This window comes from Pezoporus flaviventris, unplaced genomic scaffold, assembly GCF_033815535.1.
Source record: "Pezoporus flaviventris isolate CSIRO_AGI_PZ_B2104156 unplaced genomic scaffold, CSIRO_AGI_Pfla_v1 ptg000035l, whole genome shotgun sequence".
Taxonomy (NCBI): Eukaryota; Metazoa; Chordata; class Aves; order Psittaciformes; family Psittacidae; genus Pezoporus; species Pezoporus flaviventris.
Genome location: NW_026892583.1, coordinates 10,739,605 through 10,755,957, shown reverse-complemented (window position 1 = coordinate 10,755,957; position 16,353 = coordinate 10,739,605). Strand labels below are relative to the sequence as shown.

Below are 16,353 nucleotides of genomic sequence, written 5' to 3'. Positions count from 1 at the left end.
CCAACTCAGAGCTATTCAGAACAATTTGTCTATTTTCCCCAAGTTCATTTATTTAAAGAAAAATGATAATTCCTTAGAAGTCAGAATTCCATTTCCTGTTTTCTTTCAAAACAATAAAATAATACCGTTTCAAACTGCATGCCAGGGTTGTACAGAGCTGTATGTAGTTCCTAATTGTACTAAGTACACAAGAGACTAAAAGCTTTTCTCTGTTCATCTCCCGACTTTCCCCAGTCTGTGGTCCGTCTTGGGATCAGCAATAATCGCCTGAACTGCTACAATCGCTTCATTAATTTTTGTTTGCAGCTCTCGGAGCTCCTCTATATGCAGCAGTCGGAGAATCTGAGCAGCTTCATTGAGAACGGCATCTGGGTGAGTCGCAGAAAGAGAAGTCATATCGAGCATTTTCATCTGACATGAAGGACTTAAGTAAAGCTTAGTCAAAGTTAACGCTCTGCACTTTGTTCATGCTTGTAGTTTTCATACTTGAAATAGGAAGCAACTTTCCCTGCTGCTAGAGAGGGACCGGGTGCTCTGCAAAACCTTGCTCAGCTCCCTGTAGCCCTCGCCACAGCCAAGTTCAGTCAGTATGAAACAATCCGAGTAGTAATTTAGACGTACACGGGGCAAAAATGAAGCCAACCTAGAGGCGTCCCAGGTCATCTGGATATTGCTTACAAAATAACCTATCAGGTCATACCAACTTGTACTGTTTAGGGTTAGATTTGAGGTAAATTACGGAACTAAACCACAGGGAAGCAGCACAGGGGTCCTCTGCTGGTAGAAACACGATTTACACCAGTCGTGAGATGCATTCCTCCCATTTGCAAACGTGGCTGCCATTAAAAGCTGTTATTTAAACATTACTCTGAAACAACATATTCCACAGTTAAAGATTTATGCTTTTCTGTTCCAAAACAAAATGCTCAGGGGTGCTCGTAAATAACAATCTGTGAGGGAACAATTCTTTCCACTACAGGGTTTTTTACTGTACACATTAGCTACATCTTTGACAGCAATATACTTTGTCAAAGGCAAACATCAGTATTTAGAAGTAACATGACGAGACTACTTAGAAGTAACATTAAGAGAATTGCTTACCTCCTGTGTCAAAACCAAGAATGTGTTTCTCTAAAGCAACAGGCAAACCCTTCAAAAAGAAAAAGCATATTCAAGTACAATTAGAAACGTCATGCTGCATATTTGGAAAATAAAATCAAGTACTACAGTGGGTAGCTCTGGAGGCCACTTGAGTTTTGCTTATATAGATGTGTGTGACAACTTTGAGAAGTCATCGTGCTTGATTACACACAAGTGCTTTCGTGTCCCGAAACATCAAACCCAGAGTATTTGTAAAGAAAAATCTTCATGCTTAATAATGCCCCGACTCGTCAAACAAACCCCATTGGATACAAGCTGCCCACATTCAATCCTTAAAAGGCCAACAGCAGTACTGTGAGAGAACACCCAATCCAGCAACATCACTACCCAGACAAACAAAAAGCATGCACAAACCAGACTTTCTGAGGAACTAGTGCCTTCAAACAGCTGCCAGCTTTCAAAGCACTGCCTGATTTGAAAGAACTGTAAAAATACTCCGTAATCAAGTGAGTTTCTCAAGCAGTGAACTTGCAACCTCTATCAACATCCCCAGAAGCATTTTCTCAAGTGTTAAGCTTAGGAATAAAGCTAAATGTTCCATTTTCTAAACACTTGCTTTATTAAGACAGTACAAGGAAAAGTTTCATTAGTGGTCATTACCAAGTACTGCTCTCTTTCACTCTCTCCAGCTGGAGAGGAGCAGTCATGCTAAACAATCACTCACCATGTTACAACGTGCACATCAAACTAGAGTTCAACAATGCAAGCCTTACAATCTGCTTCTACTACCTCTGTAACTTTTATTTCCAACATTTGCCTCTGAGCATTTGCCAAATGTCTTCCATTTGGCACAACAAAACATTCAATACTATTAGTTTCTACAATGATGGAGTTCTAAATGTTCTAAACAGTGAGGATTTATTTTAAAGGCTTTATAGACATGTAAAAAAAAAAAAAAAATCTGAGCTGATCAAACACACACTAAATACAAAATAGTGACCATAAGTCATTGGAGTTACTCCATTTTCAAAGAGTGGTTCTTTTTCATGGCTTCTTCAATAAAATGGATGTTCAACTGCTATCTTAAAATCTAACCCACTTGTTGATAAGAACACCACTAATCACAGAACAGTTTGAGTTGAAGGGACCTTAAAGCTCATCCAGTTCCAACCCCCTGCCACAGGCAGGGACACCTTCCACTACACCAGGTTGCTCCAAACCCCAACCCAACCTGGCCTTGAACACTGCCAGGGATTGGGCAGCCACAGCTTCTCTGAGCAGCCTGTGCCACCCTCACAGGGAGGAACTTCTTCCTTATAGCAAATCTAAATCTTCCCTCTGCCAGCTTAAAGCCATTGCCTCTTGTCCTGTCCCTACATGCCTCTGTCAAAATCCCCTCCCCAGATTTCTTGTTGGCCCCTTTAGGCACTGGAAGCTGCCCTAAGGTCTCTCCAGAGCCTTCTTTTCTCCAGGCTGAACAAGCCCAACTCTCTTAGCCTGTCAACATAGCAGAGGTCCTCCAGCCCTCAGAGCATCTTCATGGCCTCTGTATTCACAATTTCGGACAGATTCTTGCAATATCAGACTTCATACATAAATGTTTCAAGAAGATAATTTTAAACATAGGGCTGCAAATTGCTCCTTGCCACCCTGGTGTGTTCTCAAAGCCACACAAGCAGCAAAGCATTGATTCAGTCAGTTCTTTGTGGACAAATTCCCCAGGGTCACTACAGGTACCTCCAACACAGAGTGACCACAGTGCCACCTTCAGAGGTGGTCTTTTGAGGCATCCTTAGATTGAGAAATGAAGATCACCTTTAAATCTGTAACTACACAGACTGCTTAATTTCACAGCCACATTCCCCAAACATTTAATTTAAAAATGCTGCACAAAACACTTGCAATGGGCAAACACCCGCCCGGTAACTGGAAGCATCAACAGTAAAACTAGATTCTCTGAGGTGGCTTCCAGATTTCAGAGTTGGGGGGAGAAATTATCCACTTAGTTGTGTTTTCAAATATGCCCCAGGTATAGCCTTTGGGAGCATCCTTACAGTGATCCCAAAGGACATTTTTGTACTTGATACTACCTATGATACACTACAAGCCTGCCAGTATAAATCTGAATCCTGTCTAGACATGATAGTACATTGAATTACCAGCCATTCAAAATGTAATCTAAAAAAGGCCAAAAACCCCTAAACCAAAAAACAAAGCCCCAGCCACATGTGTTATGTCTTATCTTGAAATAAGTACCTTGACAACCAAACAAGATAAATCTCATTTTACTTGGTGCATTTAAGCCACAAGCACAGCAGTTTAAGTTTCCTCACCAGAGTCCCCATATATATCCTTCAATCAGAGAACATTTTTCTCAGTCTATTTTTTCTTTTCCCCACTCTATCTTGATATTGCCAGGCATGCTACTCATGACATTTTGTATATAAAGCCGTCTGCCATGCTGCAGTCAGACATTTATCACCTGCTTCCAGGGGCAAGGCTTAATATACAAAGCGTCACTGGCTAGTATTTTGGCATTAACAAGCCAGCCAAAACCAGAAGAAGAGGTTTATTTTTCCTCTCCTTTTATCCTGCAACCCAGCTATTCCCTCTGCTTTTAAGCAATCTTCTTCATTCATCTGCTACATTACAATGTTGATGATTGCTGCTGGCACACAAAGCTGTTTTCCCACCTTCAATCCCCCACCTTTTCTCCACATCACTTGAAATTTAGCATTTCTAACGAGAATAAACTCCCAGTGTCACGTACCATAGTGACATATCAACCTAAGCCCTGACGATGCTCTGAACACCTACCGAATATGAACAATTCTTTGTCAAGAAAAGAATTCAATGTTCCTCAAAGCAGCTAGCTCGGCCAAACACAGAAAATCCCATTCTGATCCCTGCATGTCAACTGTGCAGCCATGTAAACAGCAAATAAAAGCGGCTTTTTATTTTTTTATTAACATTTGTTATCTAACATAACATGAACACAGCGATCTCAGCTGCTTTCATATTTTCCTGCTCGCTTAACAGTTTTATGGGTATATAAACCCAAAGCTTTGATGTTCCAATGCTTCTGGAAATCACTGCACTACAACTTAGAGCACCTGGGATTGCTACTTAGTACATAAACAATATTATGGCAATAAATAAAGCATGAACTGTTCTGAGCAGCTGCTAGAAAAGATAAAGGGATCTGCGCTCTTTGACCAGACTCAGTTTCTTTAGCAGGGACGCTTCTAAACATACACCTGCACGGCAAGAGGGGCCACCTTCCCTGCTGCACCCAAGAACTAATGCAGCAGCTGCTGTGCCATATATCAGAGGGAAAAGCTGGAAAACTGGGATGTTTAAGAAATGACAGTCTGAAAAACCACAGCCATCATCTAGAACATCCTGCTTGTGGTTAGAAAATAACTCTGCAAAATCTGAGGTTTAAGTGCAGAAGTTTCTTTCCTCACCTCTTTTTGGGGAAGAGTTGGACATGCAACATTCTATCCCTCAAACACACACAAGGTGTACACGAGGCCAAACACTCCACAGAAGGAATGTTTCAACCTGTTTATGCAGCCAGTGCTGCTGATTCTGAGGAACAGCTGGATCATACATTTGTTTGCACGCTGCCAGCCTGCTACACTGAACAGTAAGGGTAATCCTCTAGCAAGCAGCTAGGCAGGGAACAGCTAGTTACCGATATATCATATCAGTATACCTTTTTGTATTCAACTGAAACAAAAAAAGCTTTGCAAACTATTCTCCATAATCCTCTGGGTCTTTTCAAATCAGGATGGCAAAGACAAAGCAAGGTTCCACCACCATCCTAAACAAAGTGTTCAAACAGAATTGGTTTTGAATGAGATGACAGACATTTATGCTTATACTTCTTCCCTCGATATGGAAGAACTGGCACTAGACTCATGCAGTGTATATACGAACCTCCTTGGACTGACTGGCCTTCGCTATGGCATCCTGCGTCAAACGCTCTTGAACCAAAATGCGAATTGCCTAGGAAAAACATTGAAGGTGAGAGTCCCTTATTTATGTCTTGATGCATTTCTCTGCAATTCCAAGGGAAACATTATAACCCAGCATCACCTCAAACCCACCATTCTGTGAAAAACTTCTTGGAAAACTCAGACCTTATATGTTTTCAAACAGCACTATATTTTGCAAGTAGCATCTTACACAGGTGTCGTTTCTTTGGCTGTGGGAAGGAGCTTAACCAAGAGACAAGGGCATCACACTATTCATTTCAGCCACTGATGGGCCAAAACCTGCAAGGTACTAGGAACAGTCATAAAGCTTGTGTATTTTACAACGGAGAATAAGAGGAAGACCTTATTGCTCTCTACAACTATCTGTAAGGAGGTTGTAGTGAGGTGAGGGTTGGTCTCTTCTCACAAGTAACAAGCAATCGGATGAGAGGAAATGGCTTCAAGTTGTGCTAGATAAGGTTTAGGCTGGATATTAGGAAAAATGTCTGCAGCAAAAGGGTTTTTAAGCACTGAAACAGGCTGCCCAGGGAAGTGGTGGAGTCACCAATCCTGGAGGGATTTAAGAGGTGTAGATGTGGCACTTAGGGACATGGTTTAGTGGTGGACTTGGCAGTGCTGGGTTAATGGTTCAACTTGATGATCTTAACGGTCTTTTCCAACCTCAATGATTCTATGACTACAGAATGAGCTAATCACAATCCCAAAGCAGCAGCACCATCTTTATTGTTCCAAGAACACACACCTTTAATGCTGCAGCAACATAGCTTCTTCAGGAAGCAAATCCTGCTATCAGCATCTTTTAGTAGGTGCTGAACTATCTTCCACATGAGAGAGAAACCTGGAGCAAGGCTACGCACCCAGGTTTTAAAAAAGACTGAGAGCAGAAAGGAATTATTTTTAGACACAGGAACAAGAACAGCCTTGATTTTAACAATCCTGCTGCTCATCTCTTTCTACTGGCTCCAGTACATAGCATGAAATTGTATCGGAGCTATCAGTTACTGAAACCTACAGCTGTAAATGCCTCTAAATATAACTGAAGGAATACCATGCAGGCAGACTTCCACCAGAAGAACTGGGTCTGTCAAACACATTCCTCAAACTTTCTCTGATGAGTAGCCAAATGTGACAGAAGCAGTCTTACTGCTTCATGTTTTTCTCCCAAGATTTCTCCTGGTTCTGGTCATGATTAAAGCTGAAATGATACTTCCAGAAATCTTTCTAACTGAAGGGAGTAGCCTGGACAAGAGTGATTTGATGAGGAGTTTAAATTCCAGCAGTGAAACCAGACCCTGTGTAAGAATTTTGAGTGCCTTTTGCATTAAAAAAGGACATCCAACTGTGTTACACAGATGCTTTCTGATGAACTTCCCAGATTTAAATTAATAAAATAGGAGTCCAGATAGCTCTTTACCCACTCCAGTCAAGGTCTGGCAGATCTGTGGCATGCTTGCACCCTCTGGCCTCCCCTAAACATCCACTCCCCAGTGTCCAAGCCTGAACAGGGATCATAAATTCGCTGCAAATGTGCATACTGTGGTACAAAATTTAAAAGGTTTCGCTGTCACACCCTAATAGCATCAAAACCTGAAAACTAGCATTGCTATTGGCCCTGTAATATGAACTGCCATTGCAGAAATCCATTCTCACTGTAATTAAAAGCAAGAAAATTTCAGGCTGGTGATTTTGCTCAACCACTTCTGTCTGAGAAAAATGAGACTAGAAATGTACCAACAGTGACAAATGTAGACAGCAGAAACCCCATTCTGGTCACTTCAAGCTGCTAGTACCAAATTAGATGGTACTAGATGGTCCTACCCAGATACAGTTTGTTAACCTTGAGACAATCCTGTAAGCCCACCTGAAGGAACTCTGTCTAGTAAGGGCTGAGCTCATGCTGCAGATCCTCAATTTGACCATTCACAGGGTCTCTTCTCTCTGATACCCCTTTTCACTGATTTTTGCAGGGGTTTAGGTCTGGAGGTTTTTTGGTAGGGGGTTAATATATGAGGTCTCCACCACTCTTCAAAGATTGATGAAGGGTTCAAAGGCTAGTTTGGGAAAGCGAAGGAGTATACCAGGCTGAAGAGAATGAGAAAGTGATTGATGGGATAACTGCAGGCTGTCATTTCATTAAGAAACCAGGCTAGGGTGGTAACACTATTAAGTATACCTCTTATAGACTTACACACTATATAAACTTCACTGCCGACAGCATTTAGTTCCTTAAAAAAGAATTTAGAAATTATCACAGGTGCTGTAACAAATGGATCTTATTGTTTTTTCAGTGAAATGAGTTTATTTCGGTGCCAAACAAATCTAATTTCCATATTATGGCAGGATCAAGTAGGAACTCAGGATTGCTAGTCTCAGTAAATTCAGTACTTCAAAAACAGTACAGGTTCGACCCCAAATTTACAGCTAACTATGGAGTTCCACCAGTAAGTTACAAATTTTCTCAGTCATAAAAAAGATGCTTTAGAAAATTAATTAGCCTATTAACCACATTTAAAAGCCATGATTAGTTGTCAAATTAAATTCACTTCAGTAATGACAGAGTCAACAGTTCATAGGACAAAAAGAGGAGGAAGAAGCTTTTAACTGTGGTTACTCCCTAGGATGTTTGTTTTGAAAAACAGCCTTTCCATCACTCAGCTTCTATGTCTTCAAGTTTCAATTAATTGCTAGCACTAGAATACAATCTTCTCCTTTGAGCATGTTCCTCAACACTTCTGAGGATCATTAAAAACACAAAGAATACTTCAAATCTGGAACAAAAGTTCTCAGTGTTGGAACTCCAGTAACTCAGCTACAAATGAACTGCTTACCAAGATAATTATCCATTAATTCCCATGATTTATATTGTGTTCTTATATGCTTGAACAGACACATAAAGGATGAGTTTTACTTTCTATTTTTGATTCAAAAGTCATAATTTAACTCTGCACCACAAGCTATTACACATGTATCAGCCCCTGGGGAAAAGAAGGAAGAAAGAAGGTATAAAACTGTGAAACTTACCTTAAGCATTATCAAGTAATCATCATGTCGCTGAATTTGAAGGAGATTACCTAAAGCCATCACTCCAGCCTTGAAATCAGGATTATTCACTGTAAAAATGATCATTATTAAAAATATGCGCTAGATTAACTGGCTCCAAAAGGCAAAACTGCCTTCTTGACTCCCTGGTATGGGATTGTTCTCAAAGATGGGTAAAGCCATGAATAAACAGCAGTGAGCAACAACTTAGTTTAGCTACAAAGCAATCAAAGTGTGCACCAGGCTTCATAATCATGTTGCAGAACAACATCCAAACAGAAGCAGCATTGTTTTCAACACCAAATACACTGCGTACGTTCTAGTGTACAATAAACTGGTGTTAAGTCTTTAAAAATAAAGCAAATTATACAAATATTAAATTGTGGAAACAAGTAACTCTCAAAACACTGTTCACAGAGAGGCAGTTTCAGCCAGCAGTCAAAGAACATATAAACTCTGCATTCCTAAAGCTTTAAATGAGGCTTTAAAGAATTGTATCTATCAGAGTATCAGAACAGCTTAAAGTCTGAAGAACACCACATAGGCCACGGAACACATTCCCACATGATGTACCCATACGGTAGGTTGCTGCACACTTACCATCCAAGTTAATCAGCGGTTCTGCAGTTTTTGCTGTATTATCAGTATTTTTTGCACCATCTGGGGTAGAATCCTTATACTTATCAGCTGTTAAATTAAGAAGCAAACACGAGCACCATTAGAACTAACGACAAAAATAACTAGTTATAAGTTTAGTACCAAGCTGTAGTTTGCTACAGCTGTATTTTTGAGGTGTGGTAATTGTCCAGGAGCCTTCTGGGCTCATACACTGACATTCTGGAGTTCCCTACTAATATGTCCAAAGGCTGCCATTCTAATGAGCTACCCCAACAGCTCCCATCTGCAGCTCCCATCTTGTGTGCTATCCAAGAGCAGCAGTAAAGCAGGCTCCACACTTATGCAGGACATCCTGCTCTTGATTAAGGGTCTTCCTACAGTCTTCATCACAAAAGGCAGAACAAGCTGCACTGACAGTTCTACCACTTCAAAAATCCATCATTCCAACTAGCATTGGCCCTCTGCCTCAATCAGCAGTGTATGGAGGGCTCAAGAGCTACAGACTGAAGCTGGTTCTCATCAGTGAGTACAGCATTTCCAGTGAAGGCATTGTTTTATAGGCTGCAGCATTCATCTACAACCCACACAGGGGTTTTCCAAGACCTCCTGGCTCCTCCATCTTTACATAACCCTGAGTCACAGGCAGCTCGCTTTCTCCATCAATGAAGGAATGAGAAACAGTTCTACAGATTGCAGGTATTTAAATCCCATCCCTGTCCTAAGCAGAGCTCAGCCCTGTCCAAGGAATTAAAGGTAACGGAAAGCAGTACTTTGGCTGTTATTATGTTTGCCACCAGTAATTACATTTTTATCTGCACTCTCACTATAAGGAAATGAGCTGCTGCTGACTGTTGAGATTTAACTCAACCTCTTCATAACCTTGCCTTACTTCCCAAAGGTTCTGCATCTACTCACTGTAAAACAAGGCTCTAAGAATAACTTATTTGAATAAATGTAGTACTACAGAAAATGCATTTAATACACTTTAGAGTAAGCTCTCATAAAGGCAATCCCATAAGAAGGGTATAAATATATACAATGGGTTTTGCTATATCCAGAAATAAAGTATTAAATGCAAGTACACTACTGCCCTGTCCCACAGGAGCAGTAGTTCACATCTGAACATGGTGCAAAACCAAGCAGATGAAATCATATTTTCTTTTAAGAAAATAACATACTTTTGACATTGTGTTAATCTGACAAATACTTCCCAAAATTGAACAGAAAAATCCCGCTTCTCTATCATTTTGAAGTATTAAATTCACTCATACCATTATCTCCATACTCGAGCCTAACTGCTAAGCCGAGCAGCCAGTCCACTGTTTCTTGTCGCTCTTGTATTTTGAAAGGACAGTTTACATCTTTCATATACTAAGGAGCAGAAAGAGGAGAAAACAAATAGCTGTTATGGACCTGCACGAATTAGGGAGGAGCACAGAACTGTTTTGTTAATAGTCACTTTCTCACAGACCTTACAGTAGTTAACAAGAAGCAACATTGTGAAATGTCCTGCTGCAGCATCCCATCTATCTCACACATCTGAACACTCCAATCCACCAATAGCTCAAGTCTGCCATTTAGTGGCACCTGGCTTTTAATGAATGTTACTCATTGTCAGACAGCAACCAGAGAAACCAAAATGCCCCTTTATTTGCTATCTGTTCATGTATGCAGTAAGTGGAGGCAAAAGAAAGGACAGAGAACAAACCACAGCAAAAATTTACCATCTAAAGCAGGAAGGAGGAATGATGTCACAATGTTGATATAAGAGGATTCTGGGGGCAGCAGAAGTCATTTTTCCCTTCACGGACTGTGTACAACAGGAGGGCAAAATGTGGCTTAGACACTGTCCTTCTGAATCCAGAACACAGGACTCAGCCCAAACTGCTACCACGACTAACAAAATGTAGGATTCAGAAACATTCTGCTGTACCCCTTGGCTGGAAAGAGAGAAGTGCCCCATAGCCTCTACTTTGGCAGCCCAGAGGGAAAGGTCATCAGGGGCTGGAGAGCACCAGCAGGCAGGGACCTCCAGGCAGGCACACAGAGGAGAGTCTGGCCAAGCCAGGAAAGATACCACTGATACCACAACAGTGCCACCTGCCAGTAATTCTAACAGCATGTACATTTATGGATGTGATATTAAAACACTTTAGGCTCTTCCCTGCAAAGCACAAGCACTGTAACTCCAATCTTCCTGGGCAATGAGCAAAACACGCAGTTCCAGGGTTAAAAAAAAGTGAGATAAATGAGCAATGAGCATTACTGAGAAGCATTTCCAGCTCCTTGCAGGGCTGTGTTGAAAGAAAGCAAAGAGAAGCAAGAGGGAATGCTCAACAGCCTTGTGGTGACTTGGAATGCTCAATGAGCCTTCAGGAGATCACTCACTGCTTGCCACACCGAGTGCTTAGCAGAGGAAAACCATCTATCTGAAATAACAAGAGGTGATGAGATGAGCAGCCGTAGCTTTCTTGAGCAGCTTTCTTGCACAGGCTTGCAATGCCTACAAACACTTTAGCCTAATCCATTTTCCTTTTGGTTCGTAAGAATCATTAATGTAGAAAAGCTGTTTATTTGTAGTCAATCTTCCTACTTCAAGAACTGAATCATATCAGGCAAAAAAAAAAATAAATCATTAGAATGGATACCCTACCTACTACCAAACAAAGCTGAATGAAAACTGTACAAAAAGTTCTACCATCTTAACTCCTACAGTTTGGTTTTAATAATACATTTAAATACCTAGAAATGCAAAAGTTCAGAGACGGGACAAACAGAGTCACTTACATTCCACAACTACAGCAGCTGTTAACCGTCATTTACATCATCATTTGGAATTGTGTTTGAAACAATGAAATACCTTTTCAAACGATTTGGGCCAGTCATCGCTGTGTATGTTTCTTAGGTTCCCTCGGTCTTCAATCTTGTAGTGTCTGATTTTCTGGTCTTCCAGCCAGACAATAAAATTTCTGAATTCCGTTTCATCTGTTGGGAGAAGTAAACAAAGCAAAATTTAACCAATACCTTAAAGGCAAGAACAAGCCCTTAACTTTTGATCTGGTTCACAAAAATACTGATGCCCTGGAGCTCTTTCATATTTTACCATTAATATACACATATATATATACACCTAACACTGAAATCAAAACTGATCAAAACTCAACAGTAATTCTTATTTTTCAAGCCAATTCTAACTGGCTATGACTGACTAACTACACTAAAAGGCATCAGCCAACACACTGTTTTTATTGGGAATGTAGTTATAACTTGAAGGAAAGGTGAAACAATGATAAATTCGGTTCCTAACACTGTTAGCTGGACACACGTTATATGTACCAGTAACACCCCCCCCACACCCAGCTGAGAGAGCTTTCTGGTGACTCCTGCCCCTTACATCACATAAACCAAGACTCGTCATAGGAGGAGACTAAGAACAGCAGCATCGTCTACCCCTGCATTGCAACTCTCATTCCGCTCCACCCGCGAACAAGGATCAAAGACACCGAAATCGCGCACGCCACGATAATGCCTGGGGTTCCCGGCTTTTCCGGCCTAAACTCGGTGCTTTTCCCTGATCGCTATGCTGCGGCTGAACTCTGCGCGCAGAGCGCTGCACTAAGGCTCGGAGCCCAGCAGACCCTCCCAGCCTTCACCTCCCTTCCTGGCTCCACCTCCACGGGGGACATGGAGACACCGCGGAGGTGAAGGCCGGTTGAGGCGAGGGGATACCAATAGGAAGGACGAGCGGCCCCAGCAATCCCCAGCCTCGGAGAGTGGCTCTGGGGCAGGGGGAGCCGGGTCCGTGGTGGCTTGAGGAGAGCGGCGGGAAAGGAGGGCTCGGGAGGAAGTCACGGCGCCCCTCACCCCTGCAGTTGAAGCCGGCCGGGTTGTGGTAGTCGAGCGCAGAGAGCTTGCGGCGGAACATGGCGGCACCAGCACCTCCGCTGCGCTGACAGCCGGGCCCCACCGCTCGCCGCGCTCAGGCCGGGCCCACAGGCCGCACGGGAAGGAACACCCTCTGCCGCGCTCTCTGCCTGCCCATTGGCCAGTGCGCCGAGCGGCAGCCTCTAAGACCAATCAGAGCGCAGAGGGTGCTGCCGGGAAGGGGAATTGGCGCTTCATCCAGCTTTATTGACACGACGGCAGGCGGACAGCGACAGGGGCGGGGCCTCGGCAGGGGGCGGGGCCTAGGGCGCGAGGGCGCCGGTGGGCAGGCGGCAATGGGCGGCTTTGTGGTGGCCGCTATGCTGAGAGTGCTGGGGGATGCTGAGCTGTAACTGGAGAGCAGTGGGGAGCACTGGGCTGTACCGGGGAGCACTGGGCTGTACCGGGGAGCACTGGGCTGTACCGGGGAGTACTGGGTTGTACTAGGGAGTACTGGGTTGTACTAGGGAGTACTGGGCTGTACCTGGGAGTACTGGGTTGTACTAGGGAGCACTGGGCTGTACCGGGGAGCACTGGGCTGTACTGGGAAGCACTGGGCTGTACCTGGGAGCACTGGGCTGTACTAGGGAGCACTGGGGTGTACTGGGAAGCACTGGGCTGTACCGGGGAGCACTGGGCTGTACTAGGGAGCACTGGGCTGTACTGGGAAGCACTGGGCTGTACCGGGGAGCACTGGGCTGTACTAGGGAGTACTGGGCTGTACCGGGGAGCACTGGGCTGTACCGGGGAGCACTGGGCTGTACTGAGGAGTACTGGGCTGCACTAGGGAGTACTGGGTTGTACTGAGGAACACGGAGCTGTACTGAGGAGTACTGGGCTGTACTGGGCAGCACTGGGCTGTACTAGGGAGCACTGAGCTGTAGTGAGGATCAGTGGGGCACTCCACTGGCCAGTGCTGCACGTGGGGCTGGGGGCCACGGGCGCTTGTCCGCAGATGCAGCGCTGAGCCATGCCTTGTGCCCGCAGCAAGAGCTGTGCGGAATGCGGAGTCACAGGTTGGCCGTGTATGGGGGCTTTGAGGCTGTCCTTGGGAGGGTTGTGGTTCCTGGTCACTCTAACATGCCAGGGAGTCCCTCATGAAGTTCGGCAAGAGCAGAACTGACCTTTCAGGAGAGAGAAAAGCCAACCCAGCAGAGAAGGGGCGCTTATTTTCTCTTCTTGGTGTGTTCTCTGGGGTTTAGAAACCCAGCCTTCCTCTATAGCTTTCAAACCATGCGTGAGTCATCCTTATTTCACACAGATCCTTCCCAGCCTGGAGCTGTCTCAGCAGCTCCAACATCCTCCTGGGAAGCAGCAAAAGGGGTTTCTGCACAAGGAAGGGCAGGAGAAGAGCCTGAACACCGCCCCCCCACCCCCCTCCTTTCTTTGCCACTTCCATCTTGGAATTAAACCATTTTCCATGCGAATGCTGCTGCTGCAGGCTTTGCTCCCAGATATATTTCAGTCATCTCTTGGGGGGGTTGTGTGGTTTATGGCTAGGAGAAGTTTCTGCTCTGGTGGCATCTTGCAGAAGGCTCTGCACTAAGAGCCAGCCAGCAGGTGAAGGATCCCTGTTCAAGGGTGGTTTTGTGTGGAGATGGCAATGAGCCTGGGATGGGAATGAGACCACCCCCGTCCCTCATCCCTTCCAGGCTAGGGTGGCACTTCACAGACGTGGTGCTGACAGCGCGACGAGCCAATGCAATATTCATCCTGACATTCCTCTCCATGCCAGTCCTTCCCAGCGCTCCAGCTGGCAGTCGGCACAGCCACCAGTACTGCACTGCAGTGGCAGGGTGTCACGGGGCTGAGCCAAACTCTCACCATGGCTGCCCTGAGACCCAGGGGGAACCATGCAGGCTTCTGCCTCCCTTTAGGATCATTCCTCTCCCATTCATTGTATCTCCTCTGGCTTGTTCCTGGAGTGGTTTAACTGAGGGCAGGGGCTCCTCACAAAGAGTCAGCTCTGCCTCCTTCGGCTTTCACAGCCAGAGCCCATGAGCACCTTAGCGTGTCGCTGACACCTGCACAGAGGGTAACATACAAGTGAGCAGCAAAGGGACAAAGTCTCTACCATAGCTAAAAGGAGCTTGAGACTGTCCCTGGGGTGTGTGGCCATCTGAGGGCACGTGCCCTCAGCCACGTGAATGTCACATGTTGTCCATCCCAGCAAGGGTGACCAGCAATTGAGGTCATGAAACCTCTGAATAGGTGTGGGGGGACAAATACACAGGCAGTGCCAGCATGGTCCCATGCCTGCAGCAGGATGAGGCTCTCCAGCCTTCCTCCTCCTCCTCTCCTGCCTTCATCACCCTCAGGATAGCTCTTGCCCTTCCTAACCCATCCTGATTTTCCCCTCCCATGCTGCAAATATAATGTTCTTGCATCTAATGAATGCAATCAGTGCAAATGGGTTTATTCTCATTAACAAGCCCTACAGGCCCTGGTGCTGGCACTGGGGTAGGCAACAGAATGGTGTGCAGGGAGCAGCATCTCACTTCTGCTTTCCCTGGGTGCTCCACACCTCCTCCGGCTCAGCAGATGCTGCTGGCTCGGCAGTGCTGCTGCTGCTCTGGAGCTGAAGCCTGGGGAGGTGAAGATGAAACAGAACAAGCCTTGGCAACGGAGGAGAGCCAGCAGGGTATGGCAGCAGCTGAACACTGCCTGGCTTGGCACACCAAGCAGCTGAGGTGTTGCAGGAGCAACAGTTTGCTCCTTCGCAGTGACACCAATGTTTTTTTCTTTTAAGCTGGCCTGATGGACACAGCAAGGGATGGGGAGCTGAGTCAAGCCTGCCAGAGCAGGAAAGTCAGGGCATGCTTCTTCCATCTTCCCAGGAGTGGGCAACATTGGCCACTTGCTGAAATGCAATTAACATGCATAGAAAAATTGAAATACCTACACAGCATCCACACTGAGCTCAATGGCGATGGGTTTCACTGAAAAACCCACACTGCCACCTTCCTCCTGGCCCAGAGATGACCTGAGGCTAAGCTGCCTCAAGCTGCAGCTGGCTGCCTAGCTGGGAAATCGTTTGCCCAGGAGAACTCTTCAAAACCAGAGTGAAAATTCAGGATTTTAAATCTGGTAGGAGCAGAGCATCTTCCTGGAAGCACTGGGGAAATGAGGTGGGTGCAAGGGGGAACAAGGGGATGTTTTGCTGCAGCCTGGGTGCATCCCCTTTCCCACCTTCACACTGCAGCCAGGACAGGACTCGGATCCTCGCAGTCTCCCCAGAACAGCCCCAAATGAGGCCATTCCTGCTCTGGGCTGGACCAAGCGGGCCAGATATGGGTATGCTGGAGGTGGCACTGGGTAGAGCCTGTACTCACTGCCAGGGATGGGAGAAGAAGGAAAGCAGAGGGAGAAGGTATGGACACCGAAGCTAGAGCTTTAGGTGTCTCTCAGTTTCTGAATGTGATTTTGAGCAATGTTGTACTCTGAACGAGCCTGATCCTCCCTGCGCTGGCTTATCCTGCATGAATGTGGCTTGTCAGTGGCTGAAACCCCGAGAGGCTTCCCTTTCCCTCACCAATGGGTACAAAGCTCCCGCCAAACCGCACACCCTGTCGGGGTGACCCTCTAAACCCACCAGGAAGAGGATCGAGCCACAACCAGGATGGAAACCCACCTCCCCAGGGGCCGGCGCGCACAGAACATCATCTCCAAA

General features: G+C 45.2%; 2 protein-coding genes across 2 annotated transcripts in view; one reads left to right on the top strand and one right to left on the bottom strand.

The window, feature by feature from the left end:
* Positions 1–16,353, top strand: part of TXNDC16 (thioredoxin domain containing 16) — a 328,598-nt gene that overhangs the window by 104,254 nt on the left and 207,991 nt on the right. The window lies entirely within an intron of this gene.
* RTRAF (RNA transcription, translation and transport factor) lies at positions 13–12,770 on the bottom strand. Its single transcript, XM_061462479.1, has 8 exons — positions 12,624–12,770; positions 11,620–11,744; positions 10,031–10,130; positions 8,742–8,828; positions 8,124–8,212; positions 5,044–5,112; positions 1,102–1,150; positions 13–368 (listed from the first exon to the last, which is right to left on the bottom strand). The coding sequence occupies exons 1-8, from the start codon at positions 12,682–12,684 to the stop codon at positions 214–216; spliced, it is 735 nt and encodes a 244-aa protein (XP_061318463.1). The 5' UTR covers positions 12,685–12,770; the 3' UTR covers positions 13–213.